At 45.3% G+C, this 14,274-nt stretch overlaps 4 protein-coding genes across 4 annotated transcripts; 3 read left to right on the top strand and 1 right to left on the bottom strand.

The window, feature by feature from the left end:
* Positions 1-103: 103 nt before the first annotated feature.
* On the bottom strand, positions 104-3,421 carry L199_007283 (uncharacterized protein; the record flags this gene model as incomplete). The annotated part of the gene is made up of 10 exons (XM_064892977.1): positions 104-530; positions 610-835; positions 928-1,600; positions 1,674-2,239; positions 2,312-2,357; positions 2,415-2,510; positions 2,570-2,665; positions 2,726-2,779; positions 2,844-3,217; positions 3,277-3,421. The coding sequence occupies 10 exons, from the start codon at positions 3,419-3,421 to the stop codon at positions 104-106; spliced, it is 2,703 nt and encodes a 900-aa protein (XP_064749049.1).
* Positions 3,422-4,904: 1,483 nt separating this feature from the next.
* On the top strand, positions 4,905-7,041 carry L199_007284 (uncharacterized protein; the record flags this gene model as incomplete). The annotated part of the gene is made up of 2 exons (XM_064892978.1): positions 4,905-5,398; positions 5,454-7,041. The coding sequence occupies 2 exons, from the start codon at positions 4,905-4,907 to the stop codon at positions 7,039-7,041; spliced, it is 2,082 nt and encodes a 693-aa protein (XP_064749050.1).
* Positions 7,042-7,559: 518 nt separating this feature from the next.
* On the top strand, positions 7,560-10,125 carry L199_007285 (uncharacterized protein; the record flags this gene model as incomplete). Its single annotated transcript, XM_064892979.1, has 9 exons — positions 7,560-7,713; positions 7,794-7,834; positions 7,928-8,374; positions 8,457-8,626; positions 8,706-8,871; positions 8,946-9,135; positions 9,211-9,302; positions 9,380-9,823; positions 9,907-10,125. The coding sequence occupies 9 exons, from the start codon at positions 7,560-7,562 to the stop codon at positions 10,123-10,125; spliced, it is 1,923 nt and encodes a 640-aa protein (XP_064749051.1).
* Positions 10,126-11,194: 1,069 nt separating this feature from the next.
* L199_007286 (uncharacterized protein) lies at positions 11,195-13,819 on the top strand (the record flags this gene model as incomplete). Its single annotated transcript, XM_064892980.1, has 8 exons — positions 11,195-12,192; positions 12,279-12,328; positions 12,409-12,594; positions 12,669-12,748; positions 12,822-13,135; positions 13,246-13,519; positions 13,594-13,651; positions 13,719-13,819. The coding sequence occupies 8 exons, from the start codon at positions 11,195-11,197 to the stop codon at positions 13,817-13,819; spliced, it is 2,061 nt and encodes a 686-aa protein (XP_064749052.1).
* Between the last annotated feature and the right edge of the window lie 455 nt (positions 13,820-14,274).

Below are 14,274 nucleotides of genomic sequence, written 5' to 3' on the forward strand. Positions count from 1 at the left end.
GACAAATGCATATATATGTTACAACATGATATCATCGATCTGATAATGAGTAAAGAACAGTCATCCGCCGTGTGTAATCATTTTGACAATACTCATACTTGTCTCACCTCGCCCCACCTTCTCTTCTCCTCCTTTCCTCCCTCTCTCTCTCCTGTTGTGCCCATCTTCCTCTTAACCAAATCAATCCCACCGTCCCACAAAGCACAGCAACAAGTATCAAATCCTCTACTAAATCTTCCACCAAATCATCACCATCCACATCATCAGGTCTATTCGTCCACCCTGATCCACTTCCTGAATAATCATCATATCCCTCTTCTTCCAAATTATCTTGCCTTTCAGTATCGTCTGCAACAAGTTCGAATCCTTCTTCATCGAATCCCGGTCTTTGAGGAACGACTGGAGGTATATCAGTGAACAAGCTTTTGATTCGGGTCCAAGTTGATATTTGGATCTGAGGTGTGTTGGAATCTGGTTCGAATATTGATAAACCCGGTATAGCACCTCGAGTTTGAATATCGATCCACCACCTATCCATTTGAATTTAGCATAACATATTGTCATAGGTTCGTTACAGATAGGTCCATATGCGGGCGATGAGACACTCACGATTTCGCATATAATTTGATCAAACTCAACATAACAGGTAAATAAGCTTCAGAGGAAGTTTCACCAGCCAAATCGTAAAACCTTTTAGCCAAATGCCAATCTCTAGGCACACCATGTCCATTCTCATACATCCATCCCAAGTTCCAATAGGCCATTGAAGAAGTTTGGGTATCAGCGGCAGTTTGATAGTACACTACCGCCCGATCATACGATTCGGGCGATTGGTCTAAAAAACAGGAATAAAAATATCAGCTTTCGCTCGACCTAACATCCCGAAACACAGTTCTGGATGCTGAGATTCCACTCGATTCCACTCACAGTAATAATCGCCCACTCTGACCATAGCATCCACATTATCTTGATTCGCACTTCTGATCCACCAAGTCAATGCCTTTTCCTTATTCTCTTCACTTATCTTCTCCCTTCCGCCTCCCTCTTCATGATCATGTTCTAAACCCAAATTGAATTTGAAAGTTGAATCACCCAACTTGAATCCTTTTTCCAATAAGAAAGCTATGTTATTCTGAGCAGATTCATATCCTAATTCAGCACCGATGTACCATCCCAAAAAGGCATTATCCTTTTCATTCCTCAACCAAGCTTTATCCGCTTCTCCTACGAAATCTTGCTCCCAGTTACCTCTTTCTGAAACTAACTTTTCGTAAGCTACTGCCACACCGCATAATCCGGGTCTACCATTTCCAACATTCACCCCTCCTCCATCAGCAGATTGCACGTTTTTAGCGTGCATCTTACCCAACAAATGGAATGCTTCGAATGTCGCACCGTGTCTCAAGGCTACTTCTAAATACGCATTTGCCAGAACAACCTCTCCTCTCTCCAGGTGATGTTTGGCCAAGTTGACTTGACCTTCTGCTAGATCCTGAGAAGCGGAAGCTTGGAAATAGTGAAATGCTTTCTGTTTATCCACCGGAACTATCAGGCCGTCTCGATGGATGATTCCCAGACCATTATGCGCTTCTCGGTCGCCCTATACCCACGCTCATGAAAATTAATACCTAATTCCAAAGAACTCATGTGATATTAGGGAGATCACAACTTACCAACTCGGCAGCCCTTTCATACCATAATCTCGCCCTTCTATAATCCGGTTTCCCACCTTCACCTCTCAACGCCATCCTTCCAAGGAAAGCAGCAGCCACCATCGCAGGTTCCCTTATCCCATCTTCCTGCTCTTTCGACAATTTTCTCCTCTTGGAAACAGTTCCATCCGTTTCGAAATCTTTAGGCCACAAATTTCTCGCAACTTTCAAGAAATATTCTTTGGCTTTCTTATAATCTCGCGGAATCTCTCCTACACCCTCTGCACCGGCTGATACGCCCGCATGAGAGAAATACACGGAACCTAGGTAAAACAATCGACCGAGTCGGACGGTATATATGTGTGAATCACGGTCGGAATGATATTGATAATATTCTAATATCTCTTTCTCGGTTTCTCCTCGGGCTGAAGCCATAGTCGCTCGAATAGCGGGTCTGTGGGCATTTGATCCTGTAGATGCCCATGAGGCGTGGGGTCCGTAGATTCCTCCAACCCTGTCGGAAAGACGGGTATTGGTGAGAGGAAGGGTAAGGCCTCCGGGTGGTCCAGATAAGAATGTTTGGTATGCTGTTGAAGGTAATCGATCATCAGCGTACGAGATTGGAGGCAATAGTCTTGTCGTGTTGGGAAGGAACTCACATTGTTCAGCTGCTGTCTGATAATGATCTAAAGCAAGCATACAGTCCTGAATAATTTCATAAGCTGAGATGACTGTATCGAAACCAGAAGCACCTTAGCTTACCTCTTTCACACCGATTCCTGCCCAATGCCTGTATCCCAAAGCCATCGAAGCGGGTCTATATCCCTGTACAGTTGCGAAAGTGTAGTACAGCAGCGCCTATGAAAGTACCCGTCAGCTGCTAGGAAATTGCAATCTCAAGGCAAGAGCGAGCTGACCTTTCCCTGATCCTGCTCCACTCCTCCTAATCCCGTAGCATGGAAGAATCCAACCATAAACTGAGCTTCTGGATCTGCAGTGTGTTCGAGGTATTTCTAAACGGCCCTCTCAACGTTAGCTGAGTAATGATAATTTTCTCGTACCCGACAACTCACCTTGTACGAGTTGTATGAAGCTTGTAAATCCTGTTTCATCCCTTTTGGCGGGAACTGTTCATACGTCACATAAGCTACCGATTTCGCAGAATGCCAAAACGATAATGGCATAGCTCACCATTCTCAGTTCGCCTCTTACGCCGTATACCTGATTACATCCATTCCTCTCTGCATCTTCCATCAATCCCAACAACTTTTCTATCCGCTCTCTCCTGGCTCTACCTATCTTTGCACCCTTGCGCTGTTTCCCATCAGTTCCGATGACCGGTATCTTCGATAAGTACGTTTTGGGCGATAAAAGTGTATTTAGCAAACGGGGAAGTAAGCGGAAAGTGGTCGATAATGGACCTTCATGGCCCCATCCCAGACCGTCGGACCATCCCTTGGACGAAAAAGGGGTGATGGTCGATGTTAACTTGTGTTCCAGATGGGCGTTTGGAGAAGGTGCGAGGGAATTGAGAATTGATTGAGCCTCTCTCAGGGGTGCGCATACTATTCGAGATACGTTAGCATGTAGTGTGATGATGATGCTGATGATGAGAGAGACGTGCCATCTGATATAGATGTTTCCTCCGGTCCACTTTGCTCTTCTACTTCTTGAGCTAGGATAAGGGAAGGTGGTGAGAGTAGGGATATCGACAAGAGTAAAGCCAAGAGGATGTAAGTCGAGCGCCTGGCACGCCGCAGAGCTGACATTCTGGTTGTGCTGTGGCAGAGACGGAAAACGAAACTCTTGGTCCACTCAGCTATTGGAATCTGTGCAATCGTCTGTCAATGCGTTCACCAGAACATCAATCATCATCACAACCTTCATCGTCAACAGCACAATCGACACGTCACAGCTTAACATTCTCAAGTCACGTGGCCACCTCAAAGTATTACGTATTGATGACGCGCGACGGTTTCTCGGCTAATTACTGATCTAAGGTAATTCCAATAATAGCATTAGTATTCCCAATCACTAGTACCATTAGACCGATTTGTAATGCTCATTACACTAACACCACTAATTGAAAATTTTCCAATCGATACAACCACACGACCGTGTGTTATGACGAAATGTGGTTGGATAGAGCAAAACAACCCCTTTGTCCTGGATCATATCATAGCAAAAGAAAACCCTGTTCACCTCTCATCTTCTCGACTCTCTTCTCTTTTCACTTCTTACCACCTACTATCTATCTTTATCTTTACAACTCTCAAAGTAAACTTCTGGCATCTTTGCCTCGAATCAACTCACTCAACAAAGGGACTCACCTCCTCAACAAGCTTTTCAAAATTCATTGAATTTCTAACAACCCACGATACTCGATGAAGAAATCAAAACTACCTCATAGTGGCTATTTAAGATATTCAACTAACGGGGACGCAGGGTGAGTGGACTTCTCAATTGCATTATGATCACGAAGAGAGGATGCTGGTTGAGCACGGATAGTCAACTTATACTATGGTCTATGATGCATAATGAGATTTGCCGCTGACTGATATGTGATCTTTCATTCGCCATTCCCATTCCATTTCGAAACGCGCTATGTTCACAACCAATTTTGAAAAATTCACCACCCACACCCTCCTTTAACACCCTCCTTTCCTTATCTATCAACATTCAACAATCGATACACGTTCATACCCACCATTCCCAACCTTTCATCCTCACCATCACCACATCATATTCAACCTCAACTCTGTCTACTTTTCATATCGTCCATACTCCGCTTCGACAAATGACGCTTCTTTCCACATCTCACAGCTACACCGTCGCCTCTCGTCTCCTCAGACTTCCACCCTTGATCCTCTTGTTACTCGACTCTGGAGAGAAACCCCCATAATTTGACTCGCAACGCAAACACCATAAACAGCCAGTACACAACTGGCCTAGAAACGATCAACTACTTTTTACAATCAATATAATTAGTATAATCGCATAGATACTCATTCCAATAATCAATACGCCATAGCGCCATCTTATCGAATGGGGTAATTAAGCTTCACTCCTACCTCCTCTCCCACAAAGCGGTTCACTCAATCCTCTTGCCGACCCACTAGACCTATACAGCATCACATCAGTACATATATAGAACTCAAATAATACATCGAACCAAAGGATTCGTTCAGAAACCACCAAGACATACACACCGCAACGCCTGAAACCCCTTATCGCTCAAAATCATTCATCACGATGCAAGCCCTTCGAACACTTCCCATCCTCAACAGACCTTCGCGACCATCCTCCCCCGCACCTCCCACCGTCCAATCTACCACCGTTTCCGGTACTGCCGTCGTACCTAATGGAGATGGTAAACCCAGATCTCGCTCACTCAGTCGACAAGTGGCCGATAAAGTGTCATCACTCCAACATCACAATGCCAATGGAACCGCTAATCTCCCAGCGACTGTAGCCCCTTCACAACCCTTGGGCGCTACTGGAAAGAAAGGTCTTTCTCCCCCTGGGAGCAGACCCGTAACTCCTCGTAGTTCTGCCTCGCCCCTTCCCGGCGTCGCGGCGCCCGCCGGCACCGTCCCCGAACCTGCTGGCATTCAAGCTAAACACATGGATGTCATCGGCTTGAGACTTAACGAAGTCGTCAATAAAGCTTGTGCTGGCGTTGACTTCAAAGCTAAGAAAGGGTTTAAGAAAGGAAATGGATGGTCAGTAGGAGAAGCTGTCGTCAAGTGAGTCTTACTATTCATCGTCACTTTAGGAATTTCTGCTGATGATATTTAATAGGGAGTTGCCTTTCCCTCCCAACGACGCTTATCTCATTCGAGCCGTCCTTCGCACTGCCGTCAAAGCTTTGTCCATCTATACCACTCGACTCGAGACTTTGCTCCTTCCCGCCCTCACCGATCCTGCTTTCGGTAGTGCACTCAACATCAATGCTCAAGCACCTGCTGCCCATCCACTCAACCCATCTCAGTACTTTGTCCTTTCAGTCGCTCACGCAGCATGGGAGACCTGCGAGGTCTTAGAGCAAACTCTGGAGACCGGTAATTGGCCCCGCTTCGTTCAAGAGACTCTTCGACCAGTGATGGACAAGCTCGATTTGGTCGTCAGTAAAGTCATCCAACCTCTCATGCTTGGACTCAAACGAGACTTGGTAGCTAGTTTATCAAGAAACGAGGGTACTTCCCCATCAGGTAGTAAGGTTGTCGGACTAGCTTCTATCCCTGCGCCTACCACAGCCCCTACTCCGAGCGTGACCAAAGAACATTCTTCCGCTCCTGTGTCTCGCCTTACCAAGGAAATCTCATCGGGCGGCACTTCTCGTCAGCTCGCTATTCCTCCTTGCCTCCAACACTTTGCCAACCGCGTTGATGGAGCGAGAAAAGTCTTTGAGCTTGTCGCTGCGCCCTGTGCGGACGATGGCGAAGGTTGGATTACCGGCGTCATGGTAGCTGTCATTTGGAAGGGCATGTGTATCGTATCAGAAAAAGACCTGGGTGGATCACCCAATCGACCTCCCAGTCCAGGTAGTGTAGCCAAAGCTTTAGCCGGATTAGGCAAAGAGAAAGAGACGACCCCGACCGTCGTCGCCTCTCCATCTCTCGGGGGAGTCACCGCCAAACTCACTTCTTCATTGTCAATTATACCCTCTCGATCTCACTCGCGACCACCTTCTCCACCCCGAGGTGCCCAACAACTTCATCCTGCCACTCACGCATTGATGTCGCTCGAGGGACTCGTCAAGAGACTTGTCGGTGGATTAGTACAAGCTCCCACTACACCTTCTGCACCCCAAGATCCAAATGCTACCGAGCACATCGCCCGCGAAGCCCTCCACGAAGCTCTGGAAGCGCTGGCTTCTTTCCGAATCATCTCCAATGCAATGTACAAAGGTGCTTCGTGCTCTACTAGGGTATTGGCAAGTACAAGGAGATTAAGGGATGATATTGATGATCCTGTTGAAGAATCTTTGGACGATGCCATGGAAGATTTACCTTCAGTAACTTTGTTTACCATCTTACTTCGTCAAGCCAATACCGCTCTTGGTGGCTTACCATTAGGCACTGATGAGAAATCGGCTGCTTCTTCCGGAGGATACAAGATCAGACACCCCGCTGAAATCTGGGGATGGACTGTGGTGGAGTACGAGCGACAAGTTTTAAGTGGTTTTAGTGCTGCTGAGGAATGGGGAAGAAGATTCGCTCTCGCAATCAAAGCTGATTTGGAGAGGGTGTTGAGTCAATTGGCTTCTCAGTCTGTTGGATTTGCCGAGAAGCCCACTAGGGAAGTTCTGGAGGCTGTGGAATGGGTGAAAGCGCTGGGAGTAGCTTGTGAAGCTAGAGTAGGAGTCAAATTTGGTGGATGCGTTTGACTATCTAGTCAAATGGGTAAATCGTATGGTATGATTGGGATAGTGGAGGGCTATGTGAACGGTTGGATGAGGAATAGTAAATTGACGAGGATGGTTTGATTATTTCCTTTAATTCTGATAGAAGCGCTTCATCTTTGGTTGATTCATAACGCATACATACATATCATAGATAGATGGGTTTTTATATACTATTCGTAATTCTAATGCATAGTCATTTTTACCTGTACAACTGTCTCAATCCGAATGCAAAAGGCGTTACTCAAGTAAGCAAGCATGTGGTGTATAGACATGGTTGTTTTGCCAAGAATCACCGCATAAAGGTTAACTCGCCTATTCCCGCCTTTCCCCGACATTCCTGATTTCCTACGAATTCTTCATTCCTTCTTACTTTGGTATATCAACATTTACGTCAACGTCCTTCTGATGACCTTGTCGACCAACTAGATCAAAGTAGAGTACAGTACTGCGCATATCCAAATAGATAAGAGATAAAACAAGAAAAAGAGAAGAGGGAAACAATGGGACCTGACAGGACGAACGCCGTAGCGTCGTCTTCTTCTTCATCCGCTTCTCCAATTATACGACAAGATGAAGCCGACAGAAAACCAAAAGCTACGAGATCAAGGAATGGGTGTTTGGTCTGTAGGAGTAGGAGATTGAAGTGTGATTTGGGTGAGTCATCGGTTTTCTATTCTTAATTATGAAAACTTTGCGATGTCTGATTTTGACTGATTATCATCATTACGGTATAGAGAAACCGGAATGTAAGAGATGTGTAAATTACGGCGCAGAGGTGAGTCTGTAGTATATAGCAAGACCTATAGGATGATGTACTATGAGGTATCAAATATTCATATTGGCTATATCATCTCCTCAAACTCAACAGTGCGTCTACCCGGAGAAGAAACCTTTCAATCCTAATATCGTAGCTGAAAAACTAGCCAAGAGACATGGCAACAACAACAGTAAAAAGAAACGAGAGGACTCTTCAACTTCAATACCAAAAGATGAAATACAAGATCAAGCTCATAATAGTAGTAACAATCCAATAAACACCCCTACCAATTTGATATCTTCAACTCCAAACTCCAATGTTAATCCCACCCAAACATCAATCACCTATACTCCTCAACCACCTTTGACATCCGTACCATCCTCTTCCGCCCACTCGATATGGATCCCACACCCCACACAGCTAGTCCAGCAAATGGACTCGGTCGAACTTCTCATGGCGCTCTGTCGGGATACGAGGATGGGTCAGTTCTTCGGTGGGCCGTTGGACCCTCCAGAGTTTTTGAGGAAGATGTTCCCTGTAGAAGAGGATCTGAGATGTGTGGGTGTTTTTTTTTTTCTTTTTGTTTCCATGGGACCACAAAATTAAAAACATGACATCGCTCATACCCTCTTGTTGACAGTTCCACCACGCTCTCACTTACTCCCTTTCCATCCTCGTCGTCGAAGAGGAACCCAATCCATGGGTCGAACATGTCGCTAGACTATTCCTAGTCCCTTCAGGTGAAGCTCCGCTAAGTACCGAAGCGCTGAAACAAGGCATGTTAGCTATGGGCGCTATCCATCTATCTGTGTGAGTCCCCGCTTTGGCCTCCAGAAGCCTTCCCTGGCACATCATTTATGCTAATCTAACTCAATCATTCCCACCACAGACTAGAAGCTCGAGGATCGACAACCTCATCTTCGGGACGTACTCGTGAACTCGGTTTGTCCTACAGAGGAGAAGCGATCAAGTTACTACGTCAAGCTAAAAATATTCCTGAGGAGGTTGAGTCGGATGCTTTCCTGGCTGGTACAGTCATATTAAGCTGCGATGATGTGAGTGAGCGTGATCATGGAATTACTAATCACTGAACGCTGGCTGACCATTCAATCCTTATCATTTCACCTAGGTACTCGGGGCCAATCCACACTGGAGAGAAGTCATACGCTTAGCTCTACTGGCAGTCCGACGAAGAGGTGGTTGTGAACGTATACTGTTCCCCGATAATCCGTATCCCGATGTTACGGATGTACCGGACAAACCTGTATCGCCGTTATTGAGATGTTTGATAGAGACTATGACGATTGGTGATGTAGGGCGTGAGTAGTGTCTCCACTTTCCACTCAATAGAAATGCGCTCATAGTACGAGATTCTGATTGCGAAATAATACTAGGCTCTTTATCAACCGGTGACCCAACTGTCGTCTTGACTGACTCATCGACCTGGTGGGAGAGGTTGGCACCAGTCGATCCGTCAGAGCATGATGTAAGTGGAACATCTCCACTAGCGCATATCTCAATCATCCCTCTGAGCTGACTTTTCTATGCTCTCCATCCTCTCAGTCGTGCGAAGGTACATGGGGAATGCACCGATCCATCCCTCGACTGATGACACGAGTGATCAACTTGACCTACGAATCTGCCGACCTAGACCGTCAATCATTCTTTGATCACCCCAATCAGCCATTCATCCCTTCTAATCCAGATAATCACATGGCTCAACTCGCCTTGGCATGGTTGGAAGAGAAGCGACGATGGAGGGAGTCTCTTACATTCCGGATCAACGAATTGCGAACGGATATGGCCAATTGGATCGTTACTGTTCCTCAAACTATTACGCGGAAACGTACGAAAGATGGTTCGTTAGCTACGTGGCATGCGTTCCATATTCTCATCATGAGAGATCTATTGAAGCTCCCCAGGGAAGAGGAAACTATTCAGAAATCGGCGGATACAGTTTTGGAAATCTGTAGTCAGGTGGGAGATAAGATTGAATGGATGAATTTTGTGAGTACAGCCCGGCCCACGGTCCAAGCAAATGTCAGATCATACTGCTGTAGCTGATGTTAATGACACTCTGGTTCACAAAGTCCCTCTTGATCACATGCACCGTCCTGATCTCACCTACCCAACGACAAAAGGCAAGAGAAGTCTTGAGGTGGTTTAGGGTTCAGTGTTGTTATGAGATTGACGTGTTGGAGAGCGTAGCTGAAGAATGCTGGAAGAGGATCGATGATGGTTTGGATGATGAGGCTTGTTCGTGGAGGGAGATCTTGCTGGAAATGGGATGTTCGGTTTTACTAGGTTGACTATGGGTGAAGGACCAAATAATCGTACTTGGACTTGAGTACTGTGCATTCAACCGTATACGTTTGTTGATATCTTGTTTGGATGCATACCTGAGTATATGGTCTGCTCGAAGGCACAGTGTATATGATGTCTTTAGTCAATTTCATTCGAATTGCGTAGCATCATCATCATTTCATGTCTACTCTATTTGAAGAGATAAGAATGAGCCATAACCCAACCTCATGTGATAACGTCATATTCCTTCTGTGGAGCATCAGCATCAAGAATTCAGAAAACATTACGAGTAACAGAGTAACAGAGTTATTACGTTTATGATTCCCATGAAAATGCTAATGAGAATGCATATGGTTATAGTTGACCTTCCCGTAACTATTCTGTCAAGGGAATTCAACGATTCAACGTCATTACACCGTGTTCAGCACGTTTATCCTTGGGATTATCCTTAATGCGATCAGCCCGGTCATATAGCGCCATTAGATAGAACCTGATCTAGGCTCTTTTCTCATCATCCTGAATTTCATCGTTGTATAAACAGGTAAACAGATGGAAATTTCATAAACATACACGGACCCGATCGTTGTATCACTCATCTGTACGTCCATCATCCTTTCACCGACAACAACCGACTCAAACAAGATCAACACATCGACACGAGGGTCACCTTTCTCACCTATCTCATTTATTCACGTGTTACAAACAGAGATAAGGTATAAGGTATATCGAGATAAGTCTTAAAAACCGCATTGCTGCCCTTGCCATTCCATGTGAATAAATGCATGGTCAGGCCGAGAGTACATATATATATACATACATACGAAGAAAGAGAAACAGAAATTTTTGAATCAGTATAGGGTATCTGAAAGGACATCCTCAAGAGGAGTAGTACAGTAGCACTCAAGAGGAGTAGTACAGTAGCACGGTAGATCTGTCTGTTTCAATCGGGGAATAGGTAGTGCGTGCATTTCTTAGACCAAGACTTAAGACTGGTATAGCACCTATTTTCAAAGTGAGTCCACCTTTTTCCTCTTGCTACTGTCAACTCATCAACTCACTTATTACTCCCGGTAGATGGCAACCCTCCTCCCTTCCAAGTTACTAGGAGTGACCACCTCGATCGTCTCACCCACATCTACACCTTCACCCGACTCATCTTCATCCTCGCCTTCTCCCGAAATCATCAAATCCCTATCACCTCATGGGGGAGCACCTCTGACCGGTGATTCATCGTTGATACCTTCCAAATACATCATCGACGAGAAAGGTCCCAATTCCAACTCCAATTCTTCATCTCCTTCCTCTGGACAATCAAGTTCCTTCAACACCCATCCCGCAAAGATATCACCTAGTGCACCACCCATCCATCTCACCCGCGCACCGCCCTCTACTTTACTCGACGCACCCGCCAGAGCAGCTATGAGCTTACCCAACGGGATGACAGCCTCGGCGCAAGCTAGGGCAGTTAGAGGATCGAGCGAAGCCCGTACACCAGAATATGAAATCGATGAAGATGGTTTAGGTGTTCCATCATCTTACAAAAACGGTAGTGGAGGGGAAGAAAGAACACCATTGTTATCTCCTACACCTACATATTCGAGCAACTACAATCTCAATATGAAACCATCTTTATCTAGAAGTTCTTCAACTGGATCTACATCAAGCAATAGAGGTGTTCTAAGAAGGATATTCATCGATAGGTCTACTACCCCTTCTCAACATTTGACAAGACCTACATTCCCTCCACCAAGTTTATCAACCTATTCACCCATCCCACCCAAACCTCTGACTCTCCTTGCGAAGTTGAATCTGTTCATCAACCAAAGTATCTCTATCATCCTATCGACTTATTTCCTCATATTCGTTGTGTTATGGGCGTTCACAGCGGAATGCTGTAAAGCCCTACCGAAGTGGGTATGGCCAGATAGACCTAAGAAGTTTCCATGGGATGACGAGAATTATTGGAAAAAGGAGGGAAAGAAGATATCAAAAGATCCTAGTGATTATGCGAGACAGGTTGGGATGGATATTGAACATCAGACGGTGGAGACGGAAGATGGTTATTACCTAAAGTGAGTTTGAACAATCCAATCGCATGATTGAAATTCATATATTCTGCTGTAGATGACTGAAACTGATGTTCGATTCGAACGTGTAGGATGCATAAAGTGATCGACCCAAAAGCTGAACCTCGATCAGATGGACGAGGTGAGTGTATCATCTTTCAAAAGAGCGTCGTACACTTTGTATACTGATACTGCTGTAACTCTTTTCCCTTTCCTTCTCAGGCGGCTTCCCAGTATTGATCCTTCACGGACTGTTCCAGTCCTCCGGGTCATTCGTCACTTCCGAGGATCGGTCGCTTGCATTTTGGCTGGCGAAAAATGGTGGTTATCAAGTGTATTTGGGAAATACCAGAGGAGTGTTCGATATGGGTCATAGAAACTTTAGTAGGAACGATCCAAGGTTTTGGGGTGAGTAGACTCAGTTACCGTGAGATTGCTGTCGATTTGGGCTGCACAAGCTGACAATTTGGATTGATGTACAGACTGGACGATCAGGGAATTGGCGATGTACGACTTACCAGCTTTGGTCGAACATGTCTGTAGAGAGACGGGGTACGACAAGGTGGGTTTTCTTCACTTCCTTTGCTCAACAGTCATCACCTAGTGAACCCTTGCTAATCTTGCTGTTACTACAGATCGCATTCATAGGTCACTCCCAAGGGAACGGTCTCGCTTTCATTTCCCTCTCATTAGGCATGTGCCCATCCCTAGGCAAGAAACTATCGGTATTCATCGCCCTCGCTCCTGCAGTATATGCTGGACCTCTCACCCACGGTTTCCCATTCACCGCGTTGAACAAGATGGAATGGTCGACTTGGAAACGATTCTTCGGTGTATTGGACTTCATACCCTTGATGCGGTGGGCTTACGATTATGCCCCTGCGAGGCTGTTTGCTAGTTTGGGTTATATCATGTTTGCATTCTTGTTTGGGTGGACGGACGCTAATTGGTGAGTAGATTCCGATTCTCGCATCATTCAGTCATGCTTGACATGTCGTTCTATCATATGGTGTCAAGTCGTGAAGATCTACAGCTGATTGTTCATACATACGTTTCCAGGCTCCACCGACGAAAGACCAAGATGTTCCGATTCACGCCCACGCCCGTATCTTCCGCCTCGATCTTCTGGTGGTGCGGTAAAGGTGGTTTCGCCGATCGGAAATGTACATTAGATGATTCGCTCGAAAGATGGTTCGATAACCGTTTCCCACCTTTATCGATTTATCATGGTGGGAGGGATTATCTCGTATTGGCCGAACCGTTAATTGAGAGAATGGAGAACAAGGAGAAGGACGTGAAGGTTATCAAAGTTACAAAGTTGGATAAGAGTGAGGTGAGTCCAGATCTCATACACTATCACCATCTTTGTATGAGGTTAAGAATTGACTTGTTGGCTTGTTATGTTAGCACTGCGATTTCTATTGGGCTGCGGAAGCTGTCGAATGGGCATATCTGTCATTCATGGGTGAGCTGGTATTCGCTTTTTATCTGGATAAGCCTGTCAACCAGCTGACATTTTCATCGGGATATAGACGATATAGAATCTACTAGACCTAAATATCCGGATGAGGAAGAATCACCCAAGGAAGGAACGGAAACTAACATAGATGGTATTGAAGATGGATCGGAGTAGGTGGTTTGAACGAGGTTCAGTCATGTTATCACAATCACGAAATTGACACATTAGATGCGGGTTCAATAGATCAAAACATTGTAGCCTTTCCTTCCATTATACTGATTTATATTCTTGCTTGGGTTGATATGAGAGATATACACGAGTTATACATTCATAGTACACGGATTTCCAATATTCTACTACATTATAGAGGTTGAATAGGTTGAGATTTTTATGTTCTTCACTTAAAGGTACACATACATGGACCTGTCAATGTCCTATGCTGATATATGGATTTCACATTGATATCAGTCGTGGTCATCAATCCTATCTTTGTCATCGCAAGTACTCGTAATGAATTCGGCTTCGGTGGTGAACGTGATTTTGGATTGTCATCAATTACCCTGAGCTTGAGGTCGAACGAACTACGAATTCCTCCACCAACACCAAAATGACATCTTCGTGAATCATCT

Source organism: Kwoniella botswanensis, chromosome 2 (assembly GCF_036426115.1).
Source record: "Kwoniella botswanensis chromosome 2, complete sequence".
Taxonomy (NCBI): Eukaryota; Fungi; Basidiomycota; class Tremellomycetes; order Tremellales; family Cryptococcaceae; genus Kwoniella; species Kwoniella botswanensis.